Raw genomic sequence first — 13,166 nt, 5'->3', positions numbered from 1 at the left:
TCACCACAGGTTTGCATGTCACAATATGGTGCTTATCTACGCATAATAATTTGTATAATAATTCATAATTTAGTTCACTTACATCAAACAGGTGATTCACAAAATTAATTTGGATAAAGCCAATGTGCAGAACTTTAGTTATATAACAATAGAGGTCTGCTTACCTGTTTTTTGTTGTCCGGACTCTTTGTGAAACACACCGTCCAACGACAGCGATGTCCAATCGGCCGGACAATACCCAGCGAAGTCCCTCTACCAGATCACGTCGTTGGTCACCAATTGTTAAGTTGCGTCAATTCAAATCTGGTATAGGAACAAAAAGAGGTCAATACACGTCTTCTAAAATAGACTAGTATTTTAATTAATGCAAACACTTGAAAGGTAAATATGATGTTCGTATATACGGGCCCACTGAAAAACCACGCAGGGCAGACAGAGAACTGAGCTTTTGTTATAAGTTCTTCTTTAAATACTCTGACAGAGATAGTTCCCGCTCCCTGCTGGGCCTGTCAGAGTAGAGGCTGGGTGTGGTTTAAACTTACCCAACCTATCGATGGCGCACAGGCTGGTCCCAGCCCCTTGGCGCTTCACTGTTGCCGGGCATTAGTTGTTATCTTTACAACTTGTCTCGAGTCAGCAACCTCAGACATAGTTTGTTCTTCTTTGTAGCAGAACACATGTCCTTGAGCGGTTTAACAAAGAGGCAGTGTGTGTGAATCACAAGTCTGTCTGAGCCTACCCCCTAACGGTTCCTCACATTAATCACAGCTTGTTATGTTAAACAATCTATATCAGTACAGCACAAACCTATTATGTTTAATCATTAATGTATTCTTTCTAAGCTAGGCATCACATCTAGTTATAAGAAAATAGATCCCCACAGTAGCTAGCTAGCTAAATGACAACCCTATTAATTTCTAGAAGTATCGACTCTATTGCTTAATTCAGAAAGTAGGCTTCACCTCTGAGTTACATCTGTAGGCATTAGCTCGCTAGCTAGCTAGCTAGCAAGCGTGATCTAGCTAATGTGAGCTAGCTAGCCAACATGTATTGTTTCTGACATGCCATAATCCTGCTTACTTTACATCTGACAGATATTTAGCTACTGTAGCTAGCTACACTCTTAGAAAAAAAGGTGCTATCTAGAACCTAAAAGGGTTCTCCTGCTGTCCCCATAGGAGAACCATTTTAAGAACCCTTTTTGGTTCCAGGTAGAACCCTATTGAGTTCCATGTAGAACCCTTTCCCCATGGAACCCAAAATAGTTCTACCTGGAACCCAAAAGGGTTCTACCTGGAACCCAAAAGGGTTCTACCTGGAACCAAAAAGGGTTCTCCTATGGGGACAGCCAAATAACCCTTTTTGAACCTTTTTGTAGATAATAATGGTTTATGATAATTGCAGTTAGTTCATTATCTAGCTAGCTAACTAGCTAAGTGTAAAACGAAGCTAGCTTGCTAACCAACTAGGCAGTTATCAAAAACACTCATTCGGGAACTTACCATACTTTTCTGACCAACTAGACATTACTTTGGCCAATTTCGGCCGACTCCTTCTTGCCTACTCCCTTCTATAGGTATTCTACTAGGTTCAAAACGATATGGCTGTAGTCCGGTGCTTCATTGTCAAAATAAACCCACTCACACACTGCCATCTGGTGCAGCCAGGCAGTCAATGGTTCAGAGTTCCAAAAGTATTCACCTGAATCTACGTCAAGCCTGGACAACATTCTATTCCATATTTTTATGGTGCACGTGCAGCCCAGAAGTATATAATCAATTATATCTTCAATTTACAATGTTGGATGGCTACCCGGACTATTTGCATTGTGCAGTAACTGCAGTTGACTGTGGTATTTTGGATGCAGTAATTGCAGAATAACTGCAGTGTACTGCAGTTGAACTGCAGTTACCGGTATACTGCACTGTAACTGCAGTTACACTGCAAAATTACTGCAGTAAAAATAAACTGTTATTTTGGACACAGTATTTGCAAAATACCGCAGTTATACTGCACTCTTACTGCAGTTATACTGCACTCTGACTGCAATCATTTTTTGTAAGGGTATTTGCTAATGCAGGTAACGTAGTAGTAGCTAACTATATTCTTGCTTATTGTGTAGTGGAGGATAAAAATACCTGTATGCTATGGATGTGTAACTATGTAGCCAATCTGTGTATGGATCCTAAAACGTTTGATATAAATATTAGTTCAGAACAGTGGCTTTAATTGTTCTAGCTACAAAGCTTCCACTGATAATGACTGAGTGAAGGAAATGCGATTGTTACATGTCAAACTGCTATGGAATGAAAGTCCTGCTTCAGTACTACTCCACATTGAACCACAGCCAAAGGATGGGTACATTAAGTGTACATTGTTGTTCTGCTGTACTCATATGGTAAGTACGTATTTGTTGCATGAGAAATATAAGGAAAGCTATTACTACCGCCAGTACAGGCATTGTGAAAAAGGCTCGTCGCCAATGAATTATGTGGTATCCGCAGATTCTGATGTGCACGAGTGATGTAGTGATGTCCCTTTCAGTTTAGCTCTCCCTACCATTAGTTGCTCCGTTTTAGAGTGTCACTCCCCCACCGAAGGACACTCGAAACGAGGTGGAGGGCTAAGGGGGTTTATTGAGATTGAGCCCATGTCTTTAGGAGTTACTGTATAAATAGGCCTATGCTAAAAAATATATATATATATTTGCTACAGAAATATGCCCTTTTTTATTTTGAGCACCTGTCCCCTGAAAGGTCTGTGCACGGCCCTGATTGAGATCAACCAGAGAGGAAGAGGCAAAGTGAGGTTTAGTCTCGTCAAAATCTGTCCACGATTAGCCTCTGCCAAATCCCCAACAACCGGATGGCACAATCTTTGCATGCATTACACGCGCGCACACACACACTTCTCCCTTCAATGATGGATGTGTTTTGTCAGCATGGTCATTTTTTTGTAATAGGGAGAGAGAAGAATGCAGTAAATTGGGATAGGACTGCTAATTAAATGATTGCTATAATTAACTTTCATTAAACAGAGATCTATAAAGGGGTGCAAGGATTAAAACAGGGTCCATACATTATCCACTGTTTTACAAGGAAGCTTTTAACGACCTCATATATTCCACTGCGCTGAGGCACGTTTCCATGGGAACGCAGGTTGGGGTGGGGGATTTAAGGAGGCTGAGCAGTATATTTTATTCGCCCTTTTTATGCATTTCTGTCTTTATTTAGATTTGATCTGCCTTTGGCTGCCTGGAGTGAGACTGCTCTGAGATAAAACTGTGCAGAGAAAGGGGTGGTGGGGGGGACTTGCCCCATCTTGCCCTTGGGTGAAAATGAATATGCCAACAGTATTGTCAGATACATCAGGGAGTAAAGGCATTTTGGAACATACATCATCAAGAGACACTCAGGAAAGCCTTGTAGATGTGTTATAGTAGATAACAGCCAGGGATCTTCATGAGCCCCAGATGGATACAAAGTTAGAGACCTTAAGATAGACAAACATAATATAAACCGAGAGTGAGAGTGAATGAAAAGGAACAGATTAAGGAATGAGGGATGGACTTGTTGTAGTTGTAGAGTGGTGGTGTGATATGCCATGCTATAGTAGAGTGGTGGTGTGATTCTCAAAGAGGTGGTAGCTCTACTGTTTGGGTTTTGGCACAGAGCGACTTAGATTCTCCAGACCATGTTTCAGACTCAGAGCAGGCTGTAAAAGCAGCTGTATAAGACCATTGATCTTATAATTAGCTCTTTTCCTCCATCCCAGATTCAGGTGGCGGAGGGAGGGGGCCAACTTAGGGGGCTATGTAGAGGAGGTGGGTTTCAGAATGCAGATGTTTTAGTGCCAAAGCAGGTTGAGAAGAATGCAAGCAGCCATTACAGACTGGGCTGATTGGGAGAGAATAGGAGGGGGGGTGTATTGGAGAATAGTAAGAGATGAAGAGTAGAAATTGGCAAAGAGGACCAGAGGCAGAGGAGCAGACAATTAGCCACCTACCTGATCTTTTGCTCCATCCAGCCATTCTGTGATACAGAGTATGAACGGTTTGTCTTAACGGTGCCTCATAAAAATCACAGGAGACAAGCACCAATCAATAAACAGACAGCGTTTTATTACAGAAACTCCTCCACAGTGTGAAGCACTCAGAAAGTAAACTTCACAGTCAAATGGATAAATCATTAAATAAAAGAAAACCACATAACCAATAGACAACGTGTTCATTTTATAACTCTTGTGAACACTTTTACAAATCTACACACATTTTTAAAGTCTACTCCCAAATCCGGCTAGTTAAAGCACCTAGATAAAATGCATACCTAGATAAAAATTGTATAATGTTCAAACCTCTATTTTCAAATGTAGGTCTACAGCAAGCATCTGCTAAGTTGCATGACCTAGTAAACCACTGTTCCATTTCTATGCAAACATCCGTTGACATTGTGCTCATATGAACATGGCACAATAGTCACCTTTCACGCAAAACATCTACACTTTTAAGTTCCAACATTGAATGTTAACCAAACCACTAATATAATGTAAAAAACTAAGAGAAAATGTACTTTTTTTTTGTTTGATACACACAACCAATTCAGTCCAAGACAGATTCATAATCTTATACATATTGTATCTCTACAGCACAGTTTGTCTGTATGGCTAACTGTAGCCAACCATAATGTAGGGCCTACATTGTAAACTATCAAACAACTTGTCCGCTGTCCTCATTGCTGTTACCACAAGGGGGAGCAGTCAGCAAGCTCACTATGAAAGAGGAAGATGAAGAGGAGAGAGACATAAATAGTTAGGTGAGGCTCTGTGGATGGATGCTTGCATGAAAGAGAGAGGGAAAGGGCATAGTAGTTATAATGGTTGGAGAGAGAGAAAGAGAGAGAAAATGAGTGATGATGTGGTGAATACTGAACACAGTGTGACTAGTGATAGATCATCCCCACACTGCTTCCAGGCAGAGCTGGTCTTTATTTCCCCCTACCCCCATCCCTTCCTGTGTGGCTCTACTCCCACTGGCCTACTCCAGCTGATGCATTACCTCTATAACACTCAAATTAGTTTTGGGGAGGAAAATCATTATAATTTTATAGATGCTCTTATTCCCGCTGTTCTTTAATTCAGTGGCACTGCTGCAGTGCTTTAAATATTCTAACACAAGAAAAGGAAAAGAACAGGGTAGTTTTAACAGCAGTCAGCACTGTGTATGTATAGTCAGCATAGAAATTGGTTAGGTTGGAGATGGTGGAGTGTTTGGGCAGAAGGCCAGAAGGGTCACCTTTGGATGGGGTTGGTGAGGTCTGGCAGAATCAGTGGTTTGTCTTCACCCTTACTGGTCTTGTTCTGCTCTTCCTCATCCTTAGTCCAGATTGATAGAACACACACACACACACACACACACACACACACACACACACACACACACACACACACACACACACACACACACACACACACACACACACACACACACACACACACACATAAAACAACTCCAGTGAGGAGTTCATAGATATTTATATGGTGATTTTTACTGATTTGATGTCATTTAGTATGTTTTGTTTATATTAAATCATTTGGTCTGTGTTCGGATGTGCCATAGTCTTATATTTAGCTGTTTCCATTACGTGTTCTCTGTGTTTTGGTGGTATGTAGTTTGACGTTGGCTATGATATGGTGGCCTACCGTCTCTGTCTGGAGACACTTCACACTACGGTGAGAAGAGCGTTCCAGGGCGTCGCTCCAGTAGGGTAGTCTGGGTGTCCGGTAGGGTAGTGGAGATGCAGGCTTCTCATCCTCAGAGGAGGGTTTCTCATCCTCAGATGGGGTGTCATCGCCACGAGCTGCAAAGGAAGACATGGTGACTCTTAAGTATGATGTCATGTGCATCCAAGAATGGGACGACGTCTGTACTATACTGTATATGACTAGAATGCATACTGTGAGTGCCTGGCTTTGGGTCTGTCCATTAGTCTCTGTGGTATTAGTATCACTCACTGGTTGAGTAGTAGAGAGCCACTTCATTCCACTTATTGCCTGTAGCCACCTCCAGCCTCTGCTCCAACTGATGGACGTAGTCCAGCAGGTCCTGTGTGTATTTGAATGTGTACACAGCAACCATTACAGGGCAAGACAAGCACAGATATGGAAATTTCCACAACATGGTTAACTCAAACCAAACCCATCACTAAAAAGTATTTTTAAACCTTATTTTGATCACACATAACAGCAGTTAAATATATAGACATAAAGGAGAGACACCCGATATAAACAGCAAATAGCCTGATCCTTGCCTGTCTCTCCATCTTCTGCTGCTCTCTCTCCTTCTGGTTCATTCTCATGCTGGCCTTCACTTCCTGCACCTCCCTGCGGGCATCGCTCAGCAGCACCTGCAGGGGGCACTGGTGTGTTAAGAGACGGCCGGTGGGCTAACTGTAACTTACAGCCTTGTGTGACTCACTGTGGGGAGCAGTATGTTATGGATGGGTGTTGATGTCAGGCTGATAGCATATCTATTTGTGTCTGTTTGTGTTTGTGTTTGTGTGTACTGTGAAAGTAGCCGAGGATGTTTTTTAGATTGGGGTTCGGCAAAAAGTTTCCGAAATCCGATCTGGTCTGAATGTCCGATGAGGGCACAGATTAGTGACACGAGGGTAATGGCAGTTATATTTAGAAGAGTATGTTTTTGTGTACCAATAGTTGTATATGGTCTATGTGTTTGTGTATGCTGAAATATAGCCTACCTATTGCAGTACACTTGACTATATTTACCCTGTTGCAATCCTTCTCTTTTCCAAGCTCCACTTCTAGTTTCTGTCTCTCCATCCTCTCCTCTTGAAGCCACTCCTCCTTCCGCTGCACCTCACGGCTTAACTTCTGCACCCTCTCTTTATCAAGCTACAGCAAGGAAAGAAGGATTGATAGATCAAAAATAGGACACACATACACGTGATTCATAAATACAAAAAATATTGGCTGTATGCTAACTGAAATAGGTGGTTGTCTGATCCACATAGACCAAGCTCTATTGCCTCATATACTCAGGATCTGTGAAGCAGAGATGAGTTGGAGCCTTATTACGCCATCATCCACAATGGAGTAGGAAACTTTGCTGGCTCCAGAAGTAGGACCCAGAAAGGGTCTGTTTTGAATTAATCTTAGTCCCCTGCATTAACATTGAGTCAAAAAACAGGTGCCAGTCAATCTGGACTGGGCTAATAGGATTCAGCAAATTACTCAGCTTTTGCCCTTGCATTATCCCTCTGTTCTGCTGCACCAATTCTGTATTACGGGGTTACCCCCACCTCTGCTTTGTGCTGTATATGTTTGTATTGGAGGTTGTGCTGTGAATTATAGCGCTACCCTATCCAGTAACCACTGCATTAACCTCTGCTGCCTGTTTGAAGGCCTCTCTCTCCTGGGCCCAGTGGGCGCGTCCCTCCCTCAGGGCCAGGTCAGCCTCAGACTGCTGCAGGGTGAGCTGGGCGGCCTGCAGCCTGGCTTGGTGCAGCTCAGCGTGGCTGTGGCCCTGCTGAGCCCCCATCTCACTCAACTCCTGCCTCAGACCCTCTGCCCCGCGTTCGCTGGCCTCCAGACGCTTTTGCATCGCCCTCAGCTCAGCCAGCACAGCCCCGTTCTCCACCTGGGGGATAAGGGAGAGCAGTTAGTATTTGTTTTTATATATATTGTTTTCTATAAGCTTGTGTTAAGTTAAATGGCTAATAATCTTCTTGCCAATGTTGAGGTAACTGGGTACTAGGAGGTGACAACCAAAGTTGAGGTCACTGGGTACTAGGAGCTGACACCCAATGTTGAGGTCACTGGGTACTAGGAGCTGACACCTGTCTTTAGATCTGGCCTGGCTCCAGAGATCTGCTGTCCTGGCACACTTCCACGAGTACCAACGTCAGGGCTGAGTAGGCTATGTAGGGATTTCAACTAGCTGTATTACTGCACAAGAGGGAAACTACACACTATTGTTTACCTGCAGATTCTTTCTCTCCTCTTCTTCATCCCTCAATTGAGTGGACATCTTTTTCACTCTCTCCTTCATCCTGTGGGTCAAAACAAAACAAAGTGGTTGACTCGCAAAGGGAGAGAAAATAAAAAAGACAGAGTCAAAGTCTTCTCTTTCACAAACACTTAGTTACCTTTCAAGTTCAGCTTCTGTCTCCTTCCCTCTCTGAGTTAGAGCCATGATGTCATCTTCCATCTCTCTGATTCGCTGCTGGCGCTCAGCTTTCTCGTCCAATAGAGTAGATAAGGTTTCTTGAGAGGACTGCATATCCTTCCAGTGTTGGAGGGAGAGAAGAATAGCGATGAAAGGGTTTATGGCTATATAAACAAGCTATATTTAAGCTTTTAAGCAGTTGTAGACAATCCAGATCCATTTATTTACAACATGTAGAATATGCGCGCCTTCTGGAGTATAAGGCAATATTTTACTCTAAGCTCTGTCTCTAATGTACCAGTTACTGCCTGCTGATCTATTATCCATTTACCCAGTGTACATATACTGTTATACCTTTTGTTTCCCCTCCACCTTCTCCATCCTGTCGCAGCTCCGTCTCAGGTTGTCCCTCAACTCAGAGATCTCCTCCTTCATTCCCCTCCTCTCTCGCTCCCACTCTTCCTTCACCCTTTTGCTCCTTTCTTCCTCTCTCTCCTTCTCCCTCTCTGCCTCCTCCCGGGCCTGTTTTGAATTGGCCTGTTCTCTAAGGCATTCCTCCAGCCGAGTCTGATCATAACAGAGAAAGAGAGAGTGAGGGAGAGAGAGAGAGAGAGAGAAAGGGAGAAGACCAAGAGGTCCATGAAAGAATGCTTGAGAGCAGTGCAACAATTTTCTTTTTTTCTATTTTTTTAAAAAGGGACCAGGAGCTCCAATCTCCTCACATATTGGATTATTTTCAGACAGGTTGAAATGTAGGAGTGGGACACAGAATTTAGAGGTGAGAACAGGTGGAACGTGGTGGTTGAGGTGGGATTCTACCCCATGCCGACATCGGCTTTGTGCTTGAGAGATTGCAGCACTACTGCGTCACGCTCCCACACGCAACAATTCATTTTCAAAGGGAAATGATCAAAACAGGGATTGTTAAACCGTCAACTTGTATGGAGTAACCTCAAGGAACCGAACTATTAACATAGACTGCCCTCATGTGTGCATTAATTGTACCCACAAACTGTACTCATGTTGGACACATGACAATATGAGTATGACACATTTATAAAGAAGTTAAGTGAAACTGAGCTGTTGTCCATCCATCCATCCCCCACCTGCAGGAGCTGAGCTCTGGGCACCACCAGGAGCAGGTCGTCCCCATCCCCCTCTCCGCCCTCCTCATCCTCGTCCCGCTCCTCTGTCAATGTCTCCAGCTCATCCAGAGGCCTGGAAATGCAGAAGGTGAACTGGCGACTGCGGGCACACACCTCGCCTCTCTGATCCACATAGACAAACTGGTACTCCACCGCACTGGGGCGGGGCAGGTAAGAGGCTGTGGGGAGGGAGGAGATATGGAGTGGGGGCATAGATTCTCACTTCTTCTGTTCGGTTTATCATATTTTCTTCCCCAAAAACTTATCAAACGTGTGTTGAGTATAATATAACCAATTTTAAATCAAATGTATGCTACATCAAGGGGTTTGACTGCTTGACAATAAATGTTATGCTAATTTGCTGGTAAACTCTAATGAGAGGAATGCAATCCAGTTGGTTACTCTATGAATCCCAGTGACAATAAAACCAGCAGCATGGCCTTAAAATGTACTTCTCATTCCTGTGCTAATCTAACATGATGGATGCATTCTTACCTTGGAAATGTACACAGCAGTTGGCATTAGTTCCTTCAGTGTACCCCTCAGGAGTGAGTGCCCACGCAAAGGTTGTGTACTCTTTCACTGATGACCAGCCAGCCTGAGTGAGACATTAGCAGTTCTCCATATTGTTCATATCAATAATAGGCTACCCTTGTGATTTTTTGGAAGTGTTCTATTGTTTTAAACATCAAAACAGTACAATGCGCAAACGCTTAGCGATTTAAAAAAATTGTGGACGTAATCTTTCCAATAGCCTACTAATGCTGTTAAAATACTGTTTATAGTGATCACTCTGGCTCTTTTTATACAAATGTAAAATGGGAAAATCTTGTGGTCCCTATAAGAGGAGTGAAATGTACTATTTGCAGGAAAAAAGGTAAGTTGTGAATGTTACTACACCTTGAATAGGCCTATCCAATCCTTGTTGGTCCAGTGATGATGAGAGGTAAGGCTGTAGTGGCACTCCACTCTACTTTGGGGGAAATACATCTGTCCCACATTCCGAAATTCCACCTTGGACTGCTTTTCCATGGCAATTAGGAGCTCTGTAGGGACTAAAACATGACGTGGAAATGTGAAATGTGTTCCAGTCCAGTGGAGAACAGCTGATGAAAAATGATAGCGGTACAAGTTTAGGAATGTGATGTGTTCACTGTAACAGACACTCATATGTCCCAATGTTCGTAAACAAACAACATCACGAGTATGTTTGAGATTATGGCCATAAAACAAGCTATGGATGAAGGAAAAACACAGCAATGTTGCCATTTTACTTCTACTGTAGGATCTGCTTTAAAGGGTATTTGGTTTACACTATTCCATAGTTCTGTATTCTTTAAAAGTAACATGCTTGTAGTAAGCCTAAATTACAATATTACTTGAAAGCTACTATTCAGATTGGAAATCTTTGGATGTAGGCATACCATAGGCTTTAGCCTACCTACCTACATATTGACCCTTTTATTGCACCGGTTAAAAGCCTTCATTCCAGCTTATGGTTTTAAAGCTGATCTTATATACAATAAAAAGTAGAGGTGGTAGATGTATATCAGCTGGTGTGTTTTATCTCCAATTGGAAGCCTACAGGCAGTCGCATAATATTCTGCAATGTCATTGATTGAGGTCAAGGGCTTAAAGCTATTCTTGGTAACATTCTGATGAATGGCAAAACCTCTTCGAGTGCAGTTGATGGACAGGAACAAATATTATATTTACAAGTGTTGTGAAATTAGTGTTCACTGTCCATGCCAGAATCGTTTCTGAGAATGCTTAAACAAGCAGCACTCCAGAGAGTGTGAGAGAACTGAGCCAGCAGCCAGGCAAAGATGATAGGGAAGTATGGAATATAGGCCTACAGGATGTTTGTTGTTGTCATGAAGTTGCTGTGATCACCCAAAGATTATGCAACATTGTTGTCATACCTTATTGTTTTGTCTATGCATCTTCACCTGTCACTGTAATTACTAGGCTTCATTTAAAAGTAGATTACACCTCAAACAAAAAATGATTTGTCTAAAAGATAAAGTTATAACGTATTATGACATGGCATATTATGCTATAGTAGCCTAGATTCATTGATAAATGCTCCAACTTGGGTTGAACTGTCCCCTTAAAATGAACATCACCTCATACATTTTAGAAGATTATCATTTAATTAATATTATGCTTGTGTTACCAATAGGCCTAACTAGATTGAATAAATGTTGCCATGGTAACTTGAAAGCATTAATTAAGCATTTGTCAGCAAGTCATCATTTTGTTAGTTACATTTACATTTTAGTCATTTAGCAGACGCGTTATCATGGAACAAATTAACAACATTGATAAATTAATGCACATACACTGTTATGGATTTTTTTTTAAAGCTTACCTAAAGTGGCTATGCAATTTTCTCCCAATGTCTTCAGTGCTGCCTATTTGTCAGAGAGATGTGATTGAAATAAAGTGATGCATGCTAGCCTGTCAACTAATACTTGGCTGCCTGCTACTACAACAAAAGCAAACACCCGTGGACAGCATGAAAACAGTTGGGTCGCTTGTGGTAAATGCAGTTCTTGAGAGAACATCACATCCTGAAAGAAATATATAACTATTGCTCTTGAACTACAACTCCCATGTGTGGAGCGGGGTAGTAAAAAGATAGCGCTGTCACATTGAGGTATAAAACAACTGTCACTCACTGCGGCTGTTGAGATTGATTGGTTGACTGACTGCTAAATGAAAGCGTAGTTGGAAGAAGACGTTTCTGAGTAGAGCTTTTCATATATTCTCTTTAGGCTACTGTGAGAAAAAGGACCTATTTGACTTTCTGAAAAACATATTGGTCAACCTCAGGCACAGGCACAACCTCAGGCACAAAACATTTTTGGGTGCATTTTCAAGCCTGTGCATAATCCTAACAGGGTGGAAATTTGGAGTGTGAGTGACCAAAATTGAGCTAGGGACATACAGATTAACAATATGAAACATGGAAAAATAGATCAAACGGAGTGTTTTTTTAATTTAGCTTTTCACCATTGTTTTCTCACCAAATAAATTATGACACTTCCTGAATGTGGTGTCATTGTAGGAAAGGGTTGTTTTCTTAAATTGAGAATTACAACAAACTAACAGGGTTGAAAGTGATATCAGGGACACACAGAAAATCATACGTAAAATAATAAATACAATAATCACAAAAAAACTTTATTGATGAGAGAGAATTTAACTAGGACTATAAAATAATGAAGAGAGATTGTAAATATTTGATTATTTTATGGCTTATATTTATTGTGGAAGTTGATGAATAACACCCAATGAAAAAACGTTTTCAAAATGCATAAAATTCCCTTTCAAAATCCATATTGTGTGGCAAATCAGAATGTTTGTCAGAATATTTGTAAACAAAGCTATTCTGGTAGTTCCGGGTTGCGAGCGTTGGATTGCTAGACTTGAGAACGCATAGGAGTACAGTGCATTCGGAAAGTATTCAGACCCCTTGACTTTTCCCACATTTTGTTACGTTACAGCCTTATTCTAAAATTGAGTAAAAAAATACTTTATATTCCTCATCAATCTACACACAATACCCCATAATGACAAAGCAAAAACAGGTTTTTATAACTTTTTGATAATTTATAAAAATTAAAAAACAGATACCTTATTTACATAAGTATTCAGACCCTTTGCTATGCGACTCGAAACTGAGCTCTGGTGCATCCTGTTTCCATTGATCATCCTTGAGATGTTTCTACAACTTGATTGGAGTCCACCTGTCATAAATTCAATTGATTGGACATGATTTGGAAAGGCACACACCTGTCTATATAAGGTCCCACAGTTGACAGTGCATGTCAAAG

General features: G+C 41.7%; 1 protein-coding gene across 3 annotated transcripts; it reads right to left on the bottom strand.

The window, feature by feature from the left end:
- Positions 1-4,116: 4,116 nt before the first annotated feature.
- Positions 4,117-11,826, bottom strand: calcoco1b (calcium binding and coiled-coil domain 1b). Of its 3 annotated transcripts, none has more exons than XM_041892873.1 (14): positions 11,699-11,826; positions 10,228-10,433; positions 9,823-9,925; positions 9,289-9,506; positions 8,537-8,749; positions 8,163-8,299; positions 7,997-8,066; positions 7,400-7,654; positions 6,784-6,909; positions 6,306-6,401; positions 6,010-6,100; positions 5,698-5,855; positions 5,291-5,370; positions 4,117-4,767 (listed from the first exon to the last, which is right to left on the bottom strand). In XM_041892873.1, exons 2-14 carry the CDS (start codon positions 10,357-10,359, stop codon positions 4,737-4,739), a joined length of 1,710 nt encoding a protein of 569 aa, XP_041748807.1. In that variant the 5' UTR covers positions 10,360-10,433; positions 11,699-11,826; the 3' UTR covers positions 4,117-4,736. The 3 variants fall into 3 exon arrangements, with proteins under 3 accessions (XP_041748807.1, XP_041748806.1, XP_041748809.1); XM_041892872.1 differs by having other exon boundaries at positions 10,228-10,382; XM_041892875.1 differs by lacking the exon at positions 7,400-7,654 and having other exon boundaries at positions 10,228-10,382.
- Positions 11,827-13,166: the final 1,340 nt, after the last annotated feature.

Source organism: Coregonus clupeaformis, unplaced genomic scaffold (assembly GCF_020615455.1).
Source record: "Coregonus clupeaformis isolate EN_2021a unplaced genomic scaffold, ASM2061545v1 scaf0005, whole genome shotgun sequence".
Taxonomy (NCBI): Eukaryota; Metazoa; Chordata; class Actinopteri; order Salmoniformes; family Salmonidae; genus Coregonus; species Coregonus clupeaformis.
This window is presented reverse-complemented; position numbering and strand designations above follow the sequence as displayed.